This window comes from Coturnix japonica, chromosome 1 (assembly GCF_054131305.1).
Source record: "Coturnix japonica strain WE chromosome 1, WE-NBRP24, whole genome shotgun sequence".
In the NCBI taxonomy this organism is placed as follows: domain Eukaryota; kingdom Metazoa; phylum Chordata; class Aves; order Galliformes; family Phasianidae; genus Coturnix; species Coturnix japonica.
The window spans coordinates 26826997-26844569 of record NC_140663.1 but is presented as its reverse complement, the minus strand read 5'-3'; the positions used below and the strand labels follow the sequence as shown (position 1 = coordinate 26844569).

Genomic DNA, 17573 nt, shown 5'->3' with positions numbered 1-17573 from the left:
TCTTCTGGGATAATCTGCCTTTATTTAGTTTAAGAATGCTGTGTTGTCCCATATCCAGATGCTTTGGCATTCTTAGCCAGACAACTGTCCAACAATTACCTGACAGAATCTTATGTCAGAATACAATCAAATCAACAGTTAGTTAAATGGTTATGTTTAGATGTAACAGACCTTCAGTGCTCATACATACAGTCTTGCAAAATTTTCATGACTAACACCAACGTAAATTAACTGGACTGGAGAATCAAATACTCTACTTAACACACAGTACACAATAATATTAACTAGAATTCTATATAGGAATCCAGTAACTGCCATGTTTATCACACACCAGTAATTTTCAGGTACTAAAGCCTGGTTGGCTGCAGAGGTTAACTCTAGCAGCAGATAGGAGGACTTCCCAAGTGCAAGTTGCTTCCTGCCATGTGAAGTACAGTACTTGGCTGGGAAAAAATTTTATATTAGCAAGTTAAGGGATTTCTGGTGGAAAAGCCCTGGTCTGGTACCTGAACAAACCAGGTGATTTGAACATACTTTTTGTTTGACTCTTTATTCTGCTGTTCAGGCTTTTTATGACTCACCAAGTGAGCTTTTCTTAATGGAGAATTTTTATGGAGACTTCACTTTAAGGATTGTATTGAACTACTAACTGATGCTTCCCCTTTAAATCTCAACTTCTTTTAAGATTTTGGTATTTCTCTCACGTTTAAATGGTCATATCTTACTTTGTAGCCCTTTCTTTTTTTTCTTGTGAGCTGTGATGTGATACATCCATTTCTTTTCAAAGTGAAGATGTATGAATAATTTGTCCTCAAGCTTTCCAGATACCATTTGTTCTGTCAGATAATAATGTTAGGTATCTTTACTTATTTACTTTAATGTTTTAGAAAATGTTTTCTGTGATGAAAGGGACCTTAATTTAAAAGTGAACAGACATGGGTTTCCCAAGAGTAGTGATTTTGCAGAGTGCTCTTACACCTGTGAAAATGAGAAAGCACTGGCAACAAACCAGTCAGGTCAATTACACCTTGTGTTGGTCGAGAAACCACATGTCCCAGATGAGTGTTTCTCTAACAATTCAGATTACACTGTAAAAGTCCTGTAAAAATTCAGCTTAGGAATGTTAGATTTTTGTTCAGTTATTTTTTGTTTTGTTTGGGTTTTTGGGGGAAACAACACCATGAATCTGGTTGTGCCAAGGTGTTTTTCTTATCGCTGTTACAGATAATATTTAACCCTTACAGAATATCGAGTAGATCAACTCATCTTCTAAGTTAGCTTCAAGTGTCAGAAATTCTTATTACCCTTCAGATACATAATGTAATATTCTCTAAAGTGGCTGTTTTCCTAACTTTTCAGTTTGCTGTCATGCTATATGCTTTGGAAGGGTTTCCATATGATTCTGTTTTTGCACTAGTGGAAGAAGTCTATCAAGAGAATAAATTCATTTCTAAAAATAATTATCCCAGTCCTCTTTCAGTGATGTTATTACCAGGCCTCCCATCAACTTCTACAGGAGCAGAAGTGGCCTGAACTTGCATAAAGATAATGTTTATTTGCTTTCATTTTAATGAAAAAAAAAAAAAGAAAAAAAAAGATATGTATAATAAGTGCCTTAATTCATTTTTCTAACGTGTAAAAAGTATTTATATCTTTGAAGATAATCTTTTATATTAAAAGGGAATTCAGGATCAGCGAACTTGGTTTTCAAAACCAGCTTCATCCTTATACCTCTACTTCTGCTGCTGCCTAATGTCAAACTTCAGAATACCTCATTACCAATACAGCACATTTATTTAATATCCCACTGGCTGAAATCTTAATGTTAGCATATGCTATTCATTTTTAAGTATTCTGGAACTTGGGAGTGTCTTTCCAGAGATAACTGATAACATGTGTCACTACCCAAATAATGTCATAGAACAAGCTTGGGAAAGTGGATTTCTTTTAGGGCAATTCTGAAAGAATATGAAGAAAATACTTGTTTCAGAACTTCAAAAGCCAATATTTATGTGTACTGTTCATCATGTTTAGAGGAATTTTCTCCATTTTGGTGCTATGTTGCCTGTATAGCTTGAAATAATAAATAAGTTATAATGTATGTCTGATAATTTAATTTAATGACTGTGATTTGTGTCTGTGAAATACAGTTGCATTTTAACCCTTCTTTTTTGGCGCATGTTGTGTGGCTTTGTGTTCATATCTAATATGTCTCTTATTATGGAATGCTAATGTTTAAAGTTCTAAAAAAAAAAAAAAAAAAAGGAACTAACTACTTTTGCTGGAAGTGTTTCCAACACTGAGTAACAGTTGTGTGCAGTGAATGACATATGATATTTTACTGACATTATTTTCATGGGGTTAAGCATCTTTAAAATTTCCTTTGTAAAAGATTAAAGGTTTCTGTGCTGTAAAATTTGAAAAAGCTCTGAAAGTTGAACAACAGCAACAACAAAAATGTGAACTTTGTTAGTGATAAAAGCAGCAGCTGATCCTTTTGGACAGTTAGACTGAAATAAGGCGTTGAGCTCTGATGATGAACTTGTTGCCTCTGATGGTCTTTGAATATAAAGCTTAAAGATAATGGTTATTTAACAACTTATATTGAGGTTGTACTTTTACAGTGCAGTCTTCTTCACTTAGCAACAAAAAGACACAGAAAAGTGAGGGCTATAACACAGTGCTCAACTCTTATAATCTCGAAGAACAAAAACAGTTTTACGAGTGTGCATAACTTTCAGACCTTTCCTTTTGAAAGAGGACAAGTAAGAAGAAATCTATCTGGAAAACAAAGTAAAACAAAGTATATTGCAGTAGAAGATGACAGGTGATCCTGGTCATCCCCAATAGCATTCCTAAATATTTATAGTCGTTCATTGAAAATGAGTATGAAGCTACTCAGACATCTATTTCTTTTTGTGGTCTAGAAACCTTCAGATAAGCTGACAGGTTCTGGGTGGTCAGATCCATTCTGAGCTGCCTGTGGCAGCTTTGTGTAGCAGTTTTGAGAATCCCAGTCAATGCTCATTAGTATTGTCCCAAAGTGTTTTGAGGCCCTTTTTTAAAAGCTATCAAATGTAGACTGAAGCATTAATATTGTTAAAGATTTGTGGAGGTTATTACATGCATATTTTATTTAGCTGGCATGCATTAGAATTCCCCAGACATTCTGTAGGTCTCTATGATGAAAGTCCCCCATCCTTTCTGAGAAAATGGGTTACTGTGGGATAGGAACTACTCCACTAAGGTAGGCCACTATACTGATCTGTAATTGTGCTAGCACGAATGTATCTATGGCCTTTATGCTTCAGTGAGAGCAGGATCAGGCACTTAGATTTCCTGATGAATTAGTCCTTCAGAAGCTTGTGTACATGCTCACATTTATGCACGTGGCTGTATGCAGTGTTGGAAAGATTGGTCTGTAAGTAACTGAAAATATGCAGAAGAGTGGCTTAGGTTGAACATAAACTGGAAGACGCATACAAAGGTGGGTAAAAGTATTTAATATCTACATTATACTTGTAAGCTCATATTCTTGCCCAATTAATATTTAAAATGAGTTATCTTTCTTAATTCTCTAGCTTAATTACATTTCTCAGTTATATTTTTGATACTTTTAAAAAGATTTTGACAAAACAGTGTCATCCCAATATATACCATTATTTTTTTCCAACCTTTTTTGTCAAGTTACTATACAAAACCTTAACTTTTAAACAAATGAAGTAAGTGAAATGATAGTTTTTACAGAACAGGCAAACACATAACTCATATGTATTTGGTATTGCTTTAATTTTATGAGCTACTGTTTCCTTTTGATCACATTTGCCTTTTTGCAGATCAGCAGAGAGTAATTGGTCTGCCATGGTATGACTGTGTTATCTCATCATTTTGTATTTAATTGATTGAAAAGATGCTATATATTAAGATAAAGTGAGCTTTAAAAAGTAGAAAATATATAAACTAATTGTGTCTTTCTGTGCAGCCCCTCTGTTTCTGAAAGTGTAGTCCTCACACCAGAGATCCTCTATCGTTAAAAATATGGTCCATCTTTTACTGTGAAGATCTATAAGTAAAGCATCACTCTTGATAAGTGAACTTTGCTGTTCGGTGGGAAGCAGACTATGTCCTTAGCAGGCCTTTATTCAGTTTTCCTGAGCTTCTCAAGAGGCACGAGACTGCATCTGCACTCCCTGTGATGTACCCTTAAACCATGTCCAGTTGTTGACAGCAGTCATGAATTCAGCTTGGGTTACATTTTGGGTGGTTGTTTGGATTTGTATGTAGGTTTGTGTTGTTTTATTTTTAGGTGGGTGGGTGTGCTGGCCAGCACACTGCTGGATGTGACAGAGTACATCCCTTGTTCTCCTTTTGGGAAATGTGTCTGGAAAGTTATCCTTTTATTGGAAATGAGGGGGGGAAAAGTGCTTATTTTCTTTTTGCTTTCATTGTATTTCCCTAGGGCTCTTATCTCTGTTTCTGCCTTCCTTCTTTCTTGTTACTTGTTTCTTACCATTTGTCTCCAGTGCCGCTGCCTTCATGTAATTACATAAAGGTGTTATTTGGGTTATGTTTGTGGAAAAAAGGAAAGAGAAAGGCTTGCTGAATTCTAGCCAAGGCAGAATTTTGCCATCTGCAACAATGCAATTATAAACATGGCCATACCAAATGTTTTTAGAAGGCTCCCAAAGAACACAAGTAGCAGAATAATCATTCAGTCTTGTACATTCAACACAAATGTCAATCTGTAGATTCAGATTTTTCAGAAAGGCCTGGTGTGGTTCTACCTCTTTTCTTCTTTGCCAGTGATTTCAGAAGGAGAGGTTAGGCAGAATTGTCTGGGTTTGTTCTTTGATTTCCCTCTGTTCTTGTATTTTTGCTTGATGGTTTGCCTCAGCCACCTGTCTCTGTTGTATATATCATTGGGCTGAAAGGTGATAAATATTAGACACGTGTACCAGATACGGTACAGCAGGAATGCTGATTGAGCAATGTTGCTTATCTGTCCCCTCCCCAATCTCCCTTGCTTCCCCCCAGAAAATACGTAAGCTGATCATACTTCTCATTGTTTTAATACATGCTCTGATTAATGATGGCAGTGAAGTTACTTGAATGAGAGCTGATGGTGAAGCTGAAGCATGTGCAGACCCTTCAGTGACACTTTGAGGCCCATCTTAAGACCTGCATGTGAGATAGCAGAGCTTGCCAAATAGTTGCTGAAAGGAGACAGAAATACCCATTGTTTTTCTGATTCTCATGTGGCAACCAGATGCAGAGAATTCAAATCGAGTGCAAGTATGGCAGGCAGAATAACTATACATGATTTTTTACTGTAACAGGGAGATGAAATTCAGCCTTTAGAAGAAGTGTTAAACGAAATACCAAATGCAGTATGTTGTCAGTGTTGAAGGAGGATACATTTATCACCTACTTGTGAAGAAGTGACTGCTATATTTAAATTTTCAGAATTATCAAACACACATTAATAGCAACAGAAAATACCTTCAGTTAGCACAAGGCTTGTTTTTGCATCTCACATATGGATATCCTGTAGGTTATTTTGCGTACAAGTGTCTTAAGAGTCTTCTTAGGAGGCTGAAACCTGAAAGAAAATAATATCTAGAGAACTCATGACATCTGAATATGATACTGGTCTTTGACTCAACTATTCTGTGAAGCATGGCACTGCCCTCATTTTCTGTGACAAATTTCCCTTGTCTTCTATAGCCCTCATTTTGTTTTTTGCCACTGTTCTGTTCATCTTTCTTTCCTTTTCTTCTCTTAAACCACACCAAAGTATCCCATCAACACTCACACTGAAACATCCATAATCTATTGGAAATGTTCTTTCCATCAAACACCATCATAGTTCTCTGGTGGTTTGGATTGGGCTCTAATGGAAAATGGAGAAATGGTAGGCTCCACTGTGAGCCATGTGAACTTACTCTCGTCCAGAATCAGTGTCAACTTCAGTTCCTTGTTAGGAAACTCAGAATTGAATATTACCTGTGCTCAATTTTCCTTTTTTGAATCACACAGTCAGGATTCTTTAGGCTTCATGTGGAAATGTAAGGCTGCTATTTCATTAGTTTCAAGAGGTTTTTCCTGGCACCAGGAATTTTCACACTCCTTGTAGCAGCGGAGTATTGGTGTCAGCTCCAAACAAATCAGGCACATCATTTCTCTTGCGAAAGAAAACGCATCAGACTTTATCTAGAAAGAAAACTGTATTCCCCTTTCGTGGGGAGAAACATATATTCAGAATAACACAGACAAGGAATCACGGAACAGTAGGGGTTGGAAGGAACCTCTGGAAATCATGTAGTCCAACCTCACTAGGGAACTGCAGGTTCCCTAGGGGGAAATCACCAAAGAGATGTTGGAGGATGACGCTTCATATCTGAGCTTGTGTGGAATCCACTGTGCACATTTGCACACATTGGTAATTTTTCTAGCTGTAGAATTTGTTTGTTTTGAAGCACTTTCCAGAACAAACAGGAGAGCAAAGAACATTCTGTCACCTCCTGCAGATGCGATAGCTCTCATTTGGTAGCACTGTATAAACTGGTTTACTCCCTGGAGAGCTAAGGAATTTCACTTTAAAAGACAAACACGAGCATGTCAGTATCACTTACTCTCTACAATAGAACTGTCCTTTGAAAGTTGTAAATGAATTATTTCTTACAATGAAAGCTAACAATATATTTTACATTTGTAGAGAAAATAAGCATACTGTGAAAATACAGGTGCAGTAGTTACATAATAAATATAGTATGATCATTCATTTACAAAGAAATGTTTCCTGAATGTTTTTCTTAAAGAGTCCAGCTGAAGTAGCGCATCTGGGAAAAGCAGTACTTTGCACAATTAATCTTTGTTTGAGTTTACACTTAAAACAGACTTGGGTTTGAGTGAGGGCCCAACAGGATCTAAAGATAGAGGCAGAGTAAATTCTAGCGCTCTGGCTTTAGCTGGTGGTGGGCAAAATGGTGACATCTGTCATGAGCAGAAAAGAGAGATTTCATACAACGTAGTCTTCTGTTTTGGTTTTGCTGAGTTTAAGGTAATGGGAAGTGCTTTGCTGAGATGTCAGAGATGAGCCAAACTGAAACCTCTTCGCAAACTGAATGAATAAATGAGATTCTGTGGATGATCATTAAATGGAACTTCAGGAGTTACGGCTTTGATTTTTCCAACAGCTGCACAGAGTATGGTTGTTCATCTGCCTTCTAGGCAGATCGCTGTTTTGCTGAAAGGTCTCCCTTATTAACACTACCTCCAGCTGCACTAGACAAAGAAATTTGGACCACATGGTGGCAATTTTAAATGCTAAAATGCCTCTGTAGTATCATTAGTAGAATTTGAATTCGGCAGGCAAAAAATCAACTTCCCTTCCCTTCAAGATCTGAACTGAAGGGACTGACTTTAATATAATGGAAAGGTTTGATCTGTGTGTCTTTTTCTGTTTTAATTGGGATGTCTTTGTTTTTAAGAGGAACGTGTTAACACACATTCCTAGTAGATGCCATATGGCTCTTCGCATGGCAGCTTTGCCTTCCTGCTCTCTACATCAGCCCTAGAATATCTGTCCTTTGATCCTCTTTATTCTTCCTTTTTCTCCACTTTTTCTGTGTATGTATGTGTTTGTAGTTTGTTTCTCATTTATACCCACCTCCAGTGTTGCTGGGGCTATACCTGAAGTACTCAGTCCAGTTCTGCCATATCTTCTTCCAGTACATGAGAGTACTTGAAATATACTTGAAAAATACTTATTCAGAAATTGGTCTTTTTTTTTTTTGTTGTTGTTATCCTTCAATTAAAAGTTGAAAGAAAATTGTCATGTTATGAGACACACAAAGGCTGTATATCCATGGAGCACAGAGTACACAATTCTGACAGAAAAGATGTGGCTATGGAGAAATTAGATGACCTCAGAAGAGCTACTGTTGCCTTTCATTGTCCTCAGCTGCAGTATTCAGACCTACTGTTAGGTCATACTGTGGTACACTGCACAATCTTGTACATACACACTGGGACTGATGTGGTGTGTACAGGTGTTCATATGCATGATACACAACCAGAAGCAATGGTAACCAATGTAAGAATGGTAGAACGCTGGTGTGTCGGGTTCCTACCCTGCTATGCAGAGTGCAAAGTCATTCTTAGCCTACTTTTCCTCCCTTATATTGCTGTAGTTGAAAAAACAACCTCCTTAGAACTGTAAAACAGATTTACAGACTGCAGCTGCAGGGACAACTTACTTATTTTAATCATATTGAGACATCTTCTCAACACAATAAATCTGATATATAATGTAATACTGAACTGCATAAATGATCCTATTCTCAATGAGATAATTCAAAATCTTCCATGTAACTTCTGTAGTTAATGTGTGTAGCTTAGAGATAAAAATAAATCATATACATACCTCTTGGAATTCAAGATACTTTCTCAGGAGTGATGGGTTCCTTGGTCTCTTCTAACCCTGGTTCCTTCTGATTGTTTGAGCTCATAGCACAAGTGCTTGTGCTCGTCTTAGTGAAGAGCTGTGACACTGAATCCATGAATTCAGGAGGACCCAGTCCCAGAGTCTGTGTTACTTCTTGACGGTATTCTACATGTGTAAAGGGAAGGACAACTTTGTGAATGATTTCAGCTGGAAAATACTTGTTTCATGCTCAAGCATCACAAGAAACCTGGGGGAGATGTGGCTTGCAGAGAGGAGGCAAGTGCAGGGAGAGCTAATTATAATAGCACAGATGAAAAGTTGAAAGAACTTGAAATTGAGTAGTGCTCAAAGGCATGCCTTATTAGTGTGCTGTGCAATAGTGTTCCCAATCTGCCTTTAGCATAGTTTTAAACAAGCCCAAGTAGACTCTTAGGCCAAGCAAGACATCATCAAAATACAATTTGTCAGATAACTCAAGCAACTACTGTGTTTAACGGTATAGGTTTGTACAATTTCTTATCCTTTATATCATAGAACCATAGAGTATCCTGAGTTGGAAGGGACCCATGAGGATTATCAAGTCCAGCTCCACACAGGACCATTCAAAGACCAGACCACGTGTCTGGCAGCGTTATCCAGACGCTTCTTGAACTCCAGCAAACTCAGTGCTGTGGTCACTGCCCCAGGGAGGCTGCCATTTTAAGATCTGCCATCTTAAAAACTGTTTCTATCCTGTCACAGAAATGCCTGCTTACATTTAAAATGTCTTTTCTCCTTTTTTTTTTAGTGGCAAAGCAATGCTTTTGATCACATTCATGTGTTAGATCTCCTTATGCCTAATATGAAAACAAAGGGAACTTGTTACATGCTTCTCATTTACTGGTTTAGTTTTCATTCACTAGAAGCCCAGCGAGCTCCAGCTAAGCTCCACAAAATGCTGCCTTGAAAGAAAAGGTTAGGAAAATTTAGAACAAAATCCACCAAATAATCCATCGTCTTCAAACTTGAAATGAAATAGCATCAATAGTAAAATCATCAAAACAACAAAAAAAAGCTCTTTACTGAGGTTTTTGTGAAACTACATCTGTCAGCTGCAGACAGAGCCCTAATTTGGTGAGAGCTGATGATGGCATGCCTGCCTGAGAATCACGTTGTACCGCAGAAAGCACCAGCATTTCTGTCAGGCTGATCCTCATAAGATTTTACTGCTATGAAAAAAAAAAACTAAGCCAAGCAGATGAATCCTACTTACCAGCATCATGGAATGACTTTGAACAATAGTAATCAAGTCCAGCTTTTTACTGCAGTTTTATGTTGTTGAAAGAACGTAGCATATGGGAAATATTACTTTTGTCAGTGTTGAGACAAGTGCTAGAATTTCTGTGTAAAATGCTTACAGGATACCTTTTTCAACATGTAACCTTTGTAAAAGATTTGTGTTTATTTTGAGATTTAAAATTCTTACGGACTTTCTTCCTACATGTGCAGAAAATATATGAAAGAATGAAAGGAGGCTCTAATCATGAGGAATGTTATCCAAATGAAGCTACTTGATAGGTGTCTCACACTGTAAGGACTACATTGTTCTTGACTATGTGCAAACTTAGTGATCAAAAGGAAGTCAAGCAGCAGGAGATTGAAGTGCAGGTAGACGTTTTTCAGCTGGGTGAGTTAAGCCTTGTGAAGATCAATACCAGAGCATCTCACAACACTGGGCAGCAGGCAGTGAGAGAATGAGGTTCCACAAACTGTGTTTAGTAATGCATTAGGAGCTTCAAGGATGAGTAAAGGCTCAAGAAAGTCTAAATTCATCTTTGTAAGAAATGTGCTGTAGGCTAGGCTACACTACTAAAATAGTGCATATATTCAGAAACGCTTAATTCTCTGAAAGAGAATGATCTGTCATCTGTTCTCTAATCATGCCTAATGCACACTGGTGCTTTACAAAATATATGTGTAGCTCTATTTGGTTTATGTTGGAGGGAGAGGTGCCCAAGTGTTAGCATGGTCTATCACAGCAAGTTTCTGGAGGAAACAGAATAGCCAGGGGATGAAAGGGGCAGGGCTCTGCTTCTGAGTAATGCGCTGTAACCTGTAATGACTACTATAATGACATCTCCCTTTGCCTTGTGGAAGGCAGGTGTCAGAACAAGCATGGTTTCATAACCTAATGGCTGGAAACCTGCATGCCTATGATTTACATTTGTCTTTCTTTATATCTTATAATAACCATGGGTAGCATAACGCTTACAAGAAAACAGAAGGTTGCTTGAGGATGTCATGAGATTGTAATAGTAAGCTGTCTCCTGCATGGCTAACTGAGCTCAGATATTTATCAATGAATATATGAACGAATGAACAATACATGACAAATGTTTGACATCTCATCGATAATGCTCAGTACAAGAGATCTTATGCAGTGATTTCAGACATTCGCATTAGATATTATGGCATAATACAAAAGCTTATTCCTTAAACCGTGGAATGAATTTTGGCCTACTCTGCAGTTTCTTCTTGTTTCCTTACTACTTTGAAACTTTTAGTAAATTAATATACTTCTCTTTTCAGTGTTCTGTTTCCTGTGGGAAAGGTTTGAAGCATCGTGATGTGCATTGTTTTAATAGCTTCCAGGCTAAGATAGAGGATGGAAACTGCAGACATATAAAAAAACCAAGGACGTACAAAATCTGTAGAGCTGGAAGATGTCCTTCCTGGAAAGCCAGTGGATGGAAAGAAGTATGTAAAATTGACATGATTTTGTTCTTCCGTTCTACAGCGGTACTTGGCAAGATCGTACTCATAACATAGTTGCTTCAGTGAAAGGGAGTATCAACAAGATTAAATGTAGAAATCTGAGCATCTCCCTATGAGGACAGGCTGAAAGAGCTGAGGCTCTTCAGCCTGGAGAAGAGAAGGCTCCAAGGGGACCTTATAGTGACCTGCCAGTACCTGAAGGGGGAGTTCAGAAAAGCTGGGGAGAGACTTTTTATAAGGGCAGGTAGTGACAGAAGGAGGAGAAATGGCTTTAAGAAATGGACAAGGTTTGATTTAGACTAGATATCGGTAAGAAATTACATACTATGAGGGTGGTGAGACACTGGAACAGGTTGCTCATTGAGGCCGTAAATGCCCCCTCCCTGGAAGCACTCAAGACCAGGCTGGATGGAGCTGTGAGCAACCTGGTCTAGTGGGAGGTGTCCCTGCCTATAGCAGGGGGGTATGGAAACAGATGGTCTTAAAGGTTCCTTACAACCCAAACCATTCTATGATTCTACCTGAATGGCAAGTGTAAAAATAGTATTACAGAAAGAGATACTCTCTGGTGTTATCTAGTTTTAATGATTCCTTGAATCATTAAAAAGGACCCAGACCGAACTTTCAGAGGAAAATGTGGAACCTTTGGTTATTGCAGGACGTAAACTCAGTTCCAAAATAGTTGTGATAAAAGACAGGGTGCTATCTATTACCGATCTCCTCAATTTGGCCACATTTCATTGGCTGCTCTTTCTAGAAAGAGTCCAGCAGAGGACCACAAAGATATTAAAGGGCCTGGAGCATCTCCCTTATGAGTAAAGGCTGAGTAGTCTGGGGAAAAGAAGACTGAGGGGAGATCTGATTTATGTTTATAAATACATAAAGAGAGGTGGGAGGCAAATGGATGAAAGCAGACTCTTCTCAATGGTGTGTAGTTATAGGACAAGGAGCAATGGCCTAAAACTTAAACATAGGATGTTCCACACAAACATGTGGAAGAAATTCTTTATGGTGATGGAGAATAAGAACAGGATGCCTAGAGAGGTTGTGGAGTCTCCTATGGAGATATTCAAGACCTGTCTGGATGCCTACCTATTGGACCTATTGTAGGGAACCTGCTTTAGCAGGGTGTAGGACTCGATAATCTTTTGAGAACTTTTCCAACACCTGCAATTCTGTTAATCTGTGATCTGATAGATTGTTATCTCCTTTGTGATTACACTGAATCATTGGGTGGGTTCTGGGACCTCACTGTGCTTCTGACTGGGCAAAACAGAATGTCTATCACACCATGTCCTGGCATTGTAGTAAACTAACTTTGGCCAGGAGGAAGAAAAAGAGATATCAGGTAGGTAGGATTTGAATCCTTTAAATTCATCATGATTTGAAATATTTTGTGCTACTTCAAAAGTCTGCACCATTTGCAAGACATTTCTACAATAAAATACCAAGGCTCTTTTTTTCTTTCTAGTTTAATGTTTTCATTTTAAAATAACAGGCAAGAATGTCATTCTTTAATGTAATAATGGAATGAGGTGAGTTCGGAACTTCCAGCTGTTTGATCTTGCAAAACCTTAAACTCCTGGTTTACATATGCATACAATGATTTTATTCCTGCTGTGAATTAAAGAGGCAGAGCAATTTAGGCACAGTGGATGGATTTTTTCCCATATATCTTACAGGATATATCTTATATCTTTTATTTGAATTGGAATGTACATTTTCATAATAAATTTATTCAGATATTGCATCAGAGTCAGTGGAGTGCAAGAACACTGAATAACAGACTGTACCCCATTCTGTTGACTGTTTCATTTCACACTGACCATGTGATCCATTTTGATCAATTTTAGTGTTCTGTATCCTGTGGTGTGGGAATTCAGCAAAGGGACATCTACTGTCAGCTGAAGGGCCTGGGTATAGTGAACGAAGCAATGTGCAACCACAATGCACGGCCCGCTGGCCACAGACCCTGTTGGCTGCCTGCCTGTATGCGGTACCAGTGGCTGGCAGATGGATGGGAGAATGTAAGTAACACTTTCAACTTGGATGAAGTAACTATGTTTGAGGCAAAGAGTTTTCTTACTTTTAACTTTTGGATGCCTTTCTAGTAGCCACTGCATTGCAGAATAGCAGTTGAATGTTCTTTTAGCAGAAAAATATATTTTCAGAGTGTGAGAGTGAATTTTCCTTCCCTATCAAATACTTGCATATTCCAACTGGGTATTCACTTCTCCTCACAACAAATGCACCATGTTTCACTACATCATCTCTCTCCTTCATAACTTCTTTCACATTTTTATTGCTGTTTGCTTGAAATTCCTGTGTTCAATTCCTTTCTCACCAGATTCATATATAGCCCTGTATATCTTCCATTAATAGTAGCTCTTCAAGTATTTATCCATCTGTATTCCTCTCCTGGGGTACTATGTACTCAAACTTGGAATATTTTGCCCAGCTGTCTCTGCTCTGGGTGCTGATGTGTCATTTCCTCACCCCACTGGTCACAGTGTATCAGAAAAGTTTCCAGATCTACATATACAGAGCTCACAGCTGGGAGGTTTGCTGTTATCTGTAACCAACGTTCTCATATTAAATATGCATTTTCATACTAAAATTAAGAATCCTTACTGAAATAATATATAAAGTATTCTTCTGCCTGTTCTCTTTGCCTAACAATTGGGTTATCCCTAGTTTGCCTAATATTCTGGGCTACTCCATGCCATTAAGAGGTGTGGTTTTCCTATAAGCTACACCAGTCAACTGGTGCGCAAACACCACTGCTTTTCTATGTCAGTAACATGGTATCACTTCAGTTCATGTTCATGCGGAGAGAATAGAAAGCTAAAGCTAAGCTTTTCATCAAAAAGATTGTTTACTTGGCTCTCATCTTGTTCAGGTGAGGTTTGTAAGCCCAAGTGTACATTTTGCAGCTTCTTTCAACAGTGTGCTTACCTCAGTGAAATCTGCAAAGCTGTTCCTTGGGCCTCAGTTCTTTCTCATGGAGAGGACACTGAAATGGGGAGAGCACTTTGTAGCTGGAAGGCAGGGCTGCCATATGGGGGGCCCAGATGAGATGGAAGAACAGAATGACAACATGACAACAGCTTTATGGATTTCAACAAAACAGAAGTGGAGCATAGCCCAGGAAATGAAGACCCCTGGGGAAGAACAGCTGAGAGGCTGGTGACAGCTGCTGGTGTGTGGCTGAAGCAGTAATGGCCAGCAGCCTCCTAGGCTGTACCAACAGGGATACTGCCAGGAGAGCAAAGTGATCATCTCCTGTTTCTCAGCACTTGTTGGGCCATGCCTAATTTCCACACCTGGTTCTGCTAGCCCAGCGTAAAAAAGACATTGAGAAATGGGAGCGCATTCAGCAAAGAGCCTGCAGGCTGACTGGGGGCTGAGCACCTGCTGGTGAGCAGGGACTGAATGGACCAGGAGAAGGGGTGGTTTGAGGGAAATGTAACAGGAGCCTTCTAAAATCTGCAAAGAAGTTGCCAAGATGAAACCAGACTCTCCACAGTGCTAAAGGGTCAGACGACAAGATGAACAGGAGTAAGGTGAAGCCAGAGGTTTGCGGGAAGTTGTAAAAACCTTTTTCTCAGTGAAGACAACTGAAGAAGTGGAATGGACCACCTAGAGAAGCTCTTGCAGTCTCGTCAGGGTTTTCAATGTAATTTGGTAGTGTTGGAGGTTACATCTAGCAGAGCTGCTCTATCTTACAGCATCTGTTTTCTGTGCTTCAGGTTGCCACTTTGATTCAGTAATATTAGAATGTGAACAATAGCTTTGGCCTATGTATCACACCTTGGTAAGTCTCCTAATTGATTGTGTGTTGGTTCAAATTTGGGTTAAATTATGTTCAGGTCTCTGACTAGAATCAACAGGCACTAAGTAAGCAGTGGTATTGCTTATTGCATCTGCTGAGACTGGAGTTTGTGTATTTGAGCCTTCCTTTTTCATCACAACAGGTTAGTTTTAGCGTCCAGAGCAGTATTGTTTTCTTTTGCTCTATTAGTGTAATATTGTGTACATGCTTCTAGGAAATACTTATGTTTTGCTTTCAAGACCAAGCTATTCTTTTCATATTTCACTGAAATCCTATTTTGACTCTTTTCATACAGAAAAGCTTTTTCACTCACCCTATCATTTAGCCTGACTTGTTTATTTTCTGTTCCATCTCACCCACCAGTTACCATGTCATGTCATGAAGTGCTATTGTTTTGTTTCCCATCTGACTGGAGGTACCCGAACACTGAAAACAAGACACAGTTCAGACCAATGCTGATAACAGATTTCGTATAGGTTGTTGCTGTCTGGGCCTTAATGATGTGTGACAATTGGCAAATAGCCTTACTCTGTAAATAACGAGTTTAGGTACACAAACTGTGATTGTGTTTCTCATACTCAGTGCTTGACGTCATATAGAAGAAAGGAGATACACCAGAAGATTAAGTGTGTGGATGAAAACCAGGTCCAAGTAGATGAAAGCTTCTGCGATCCTGCCACAAAGCCTCCATCCATCAAATCCTGCTGGAGAGCTCCCTCCAAGTACATTGTGCTCACAGGAGAATTGTCACAGGTAAACTAATGATCTCGCTTACATCTCTTTTGCATAACTTTACACTGAAGCGTATTATGCTGCTGTAAAATGTGCAGAGAGAAAACAATCAAACAAACATATTTTCACCTGAATTTGAGTGCCCTTACCACAGGGCTCCTCTGCTGGCTCCCAGGGAAATCACAGAATCACAGAATCACAGAATTGTAGGTGTTGGAAGGGACCTCTAGAGATCATCGAGTCCAACCCCCCTGCCAAAGCAGGCTCCCTACACCATGTCACACAGGAAGGCGTCCAGGCAGGTCTTAAATATCTCCAGAGAAGGAGACTCCACCACCTCCCTGGGCAGCCTGTTCCAGTGCTCTGTCACCCTGACTGTAAAGAAGTTCTTCCGCACATTTGTGCGGAACTTCCTATGCTGTACTTTCATCCCATTACCCCTAGTCCTATCCCCATGCACTACTGAAAAGAGACCAGACTCACCACTATGGCTCCCACACCTCAGGTATTTATAAACCTGGATCAAGTCCCCTCTCAGCCTTCTTTTCTCAAGGCTAAACAGACCCAGTTCCCTAAGTCTCTCCTCATAGGGGAGATGCTCCAGGCCCTAATGTCACAGAATCACAGAATCACAGAATCACAGAATTACCCGGGTTGGAAGGGACCTCAAGGATCATGTAGTTCCAACCCCCCTGCCTGGCAGGGCCACCAAACATACACCTTTACTAGATCAGGTTGCCCAGGGCCCCGTCCAACCTGGCCTTGAACACCTCCAAGGACGGGGCATCCACAACTTCACTGGGCAGCCTGTTCCAGGGCCTAACCACTCTTCTAGTAAAGAACTTTCCCCTAACATCCAACCTAAATCTTCCCTCCTTCAACTTAAAACCATTTCCCCTAGTCCTGCTATTATCAGTCTTATCCTTGATTTAAGTGACATGTGGGTTCAATCTCTTGTTTCCCTTGCACTACTGACATGTGTATATATATGCACATATTGCAGCTGAGAGGGAACTGCTCTGTAAGCTCTGAGAAGAGATACAATGTCCTATCTCATTGCATGTGCTATTGCAGCAGACCTCAACTTCTGCATCAATATGCCATAAATCAGATTGTATGATTTTGCCAAAACAAGGGTTGGAGATGACATATCTGTGTTTGCAGTGCTGTGGGAAAGTTCAGCTTCACAAGAATAACACCAGTGCTTGGGATTTTGTTTTAGTGTTCAGCCAGCTGTGGGTTGGATTACCAGCAGCGGATCACATACTGTGTTGGAATCCATTCTGTTCAAAACAAGCGTGCTTATGGCCTTCGAACGGTGGCATATCGAGAATGCCCAGTAACACCCTCTCCATACATTTATAACTGTAATATCAAAGGATGCTCACAAGCAGTGACCTGGAGAGTGGGAGAGTGGACCAAGGTGAGTACAGATGTGCAAGCTGATTTTTGATAGTTGCCTCAAAATCATAAGGGTGTCAAGGCATTCGCTGATATACTTCTGTTTATTATTAACTGCCTTCTAAACTAACTCCTGATTGCTATCCATGTCTAGTGCTCAGTGTCTTGTGGAGCAGGGGTAAAGGAGAGAACAGTAGCGTGTATGACTGAAAATGGCTTATCCAGTGACTTGTGCCTGCCGCATTTAAAACCAGATACCAGGAGGATCTGCCATGCAGAGGACTGTAAGTGACGGCTGTACTTGTTAAATGAACTTAATGTTTTCCGAGTTGATTTATACAAAAACAGTGATCATATTAAGAGCACAATTATGGGAAATTAAGTACTAAAACTGCATTCTATTCATGA

At 39.4% G+C, this 17573-nt stretch overlaps 1 protein-coding gene across 7 annotated transcripts in view; it reads left to right on the top strand.

Annotated features, from left to right (window-relative positions):
* The window catches only part of ADAMTS20 (ADAM metallopeptidase with thrombospondin type 1 motif 20), a 78748-nt gene that overhangs the window by 54298 nt on the left and 6877 nt on the right, over positions 1–17573 (top strand). For all 7 annotated transcript variants that reach the window (XR_014942182.1, XM_032443192.2, XM_085536343.1 and 4 more), the window contains 5 exons: positions 11015–11182; positions 13054–13227; positions 15615–15785; positions 16987–17187; positions 17320–17449. Coding sequence is in view for 6 of the 7 variants with exons in the window: in XM_032443192.2 (XP_032299083.2) it covers positions 11015–11182; positions 13054–13227; positions 15615–15785; positions 16987–17187; positions 17320–17449 (844 nt within the window). In the remaining variant the exon portion in view is untranslated. The remainder of the gene's footprint in view (positions 1–11014; positions 11183–13053; positions 13228–15614; positions 15786–16986; positions 17188–17319; positions 17450–17573) is intronic.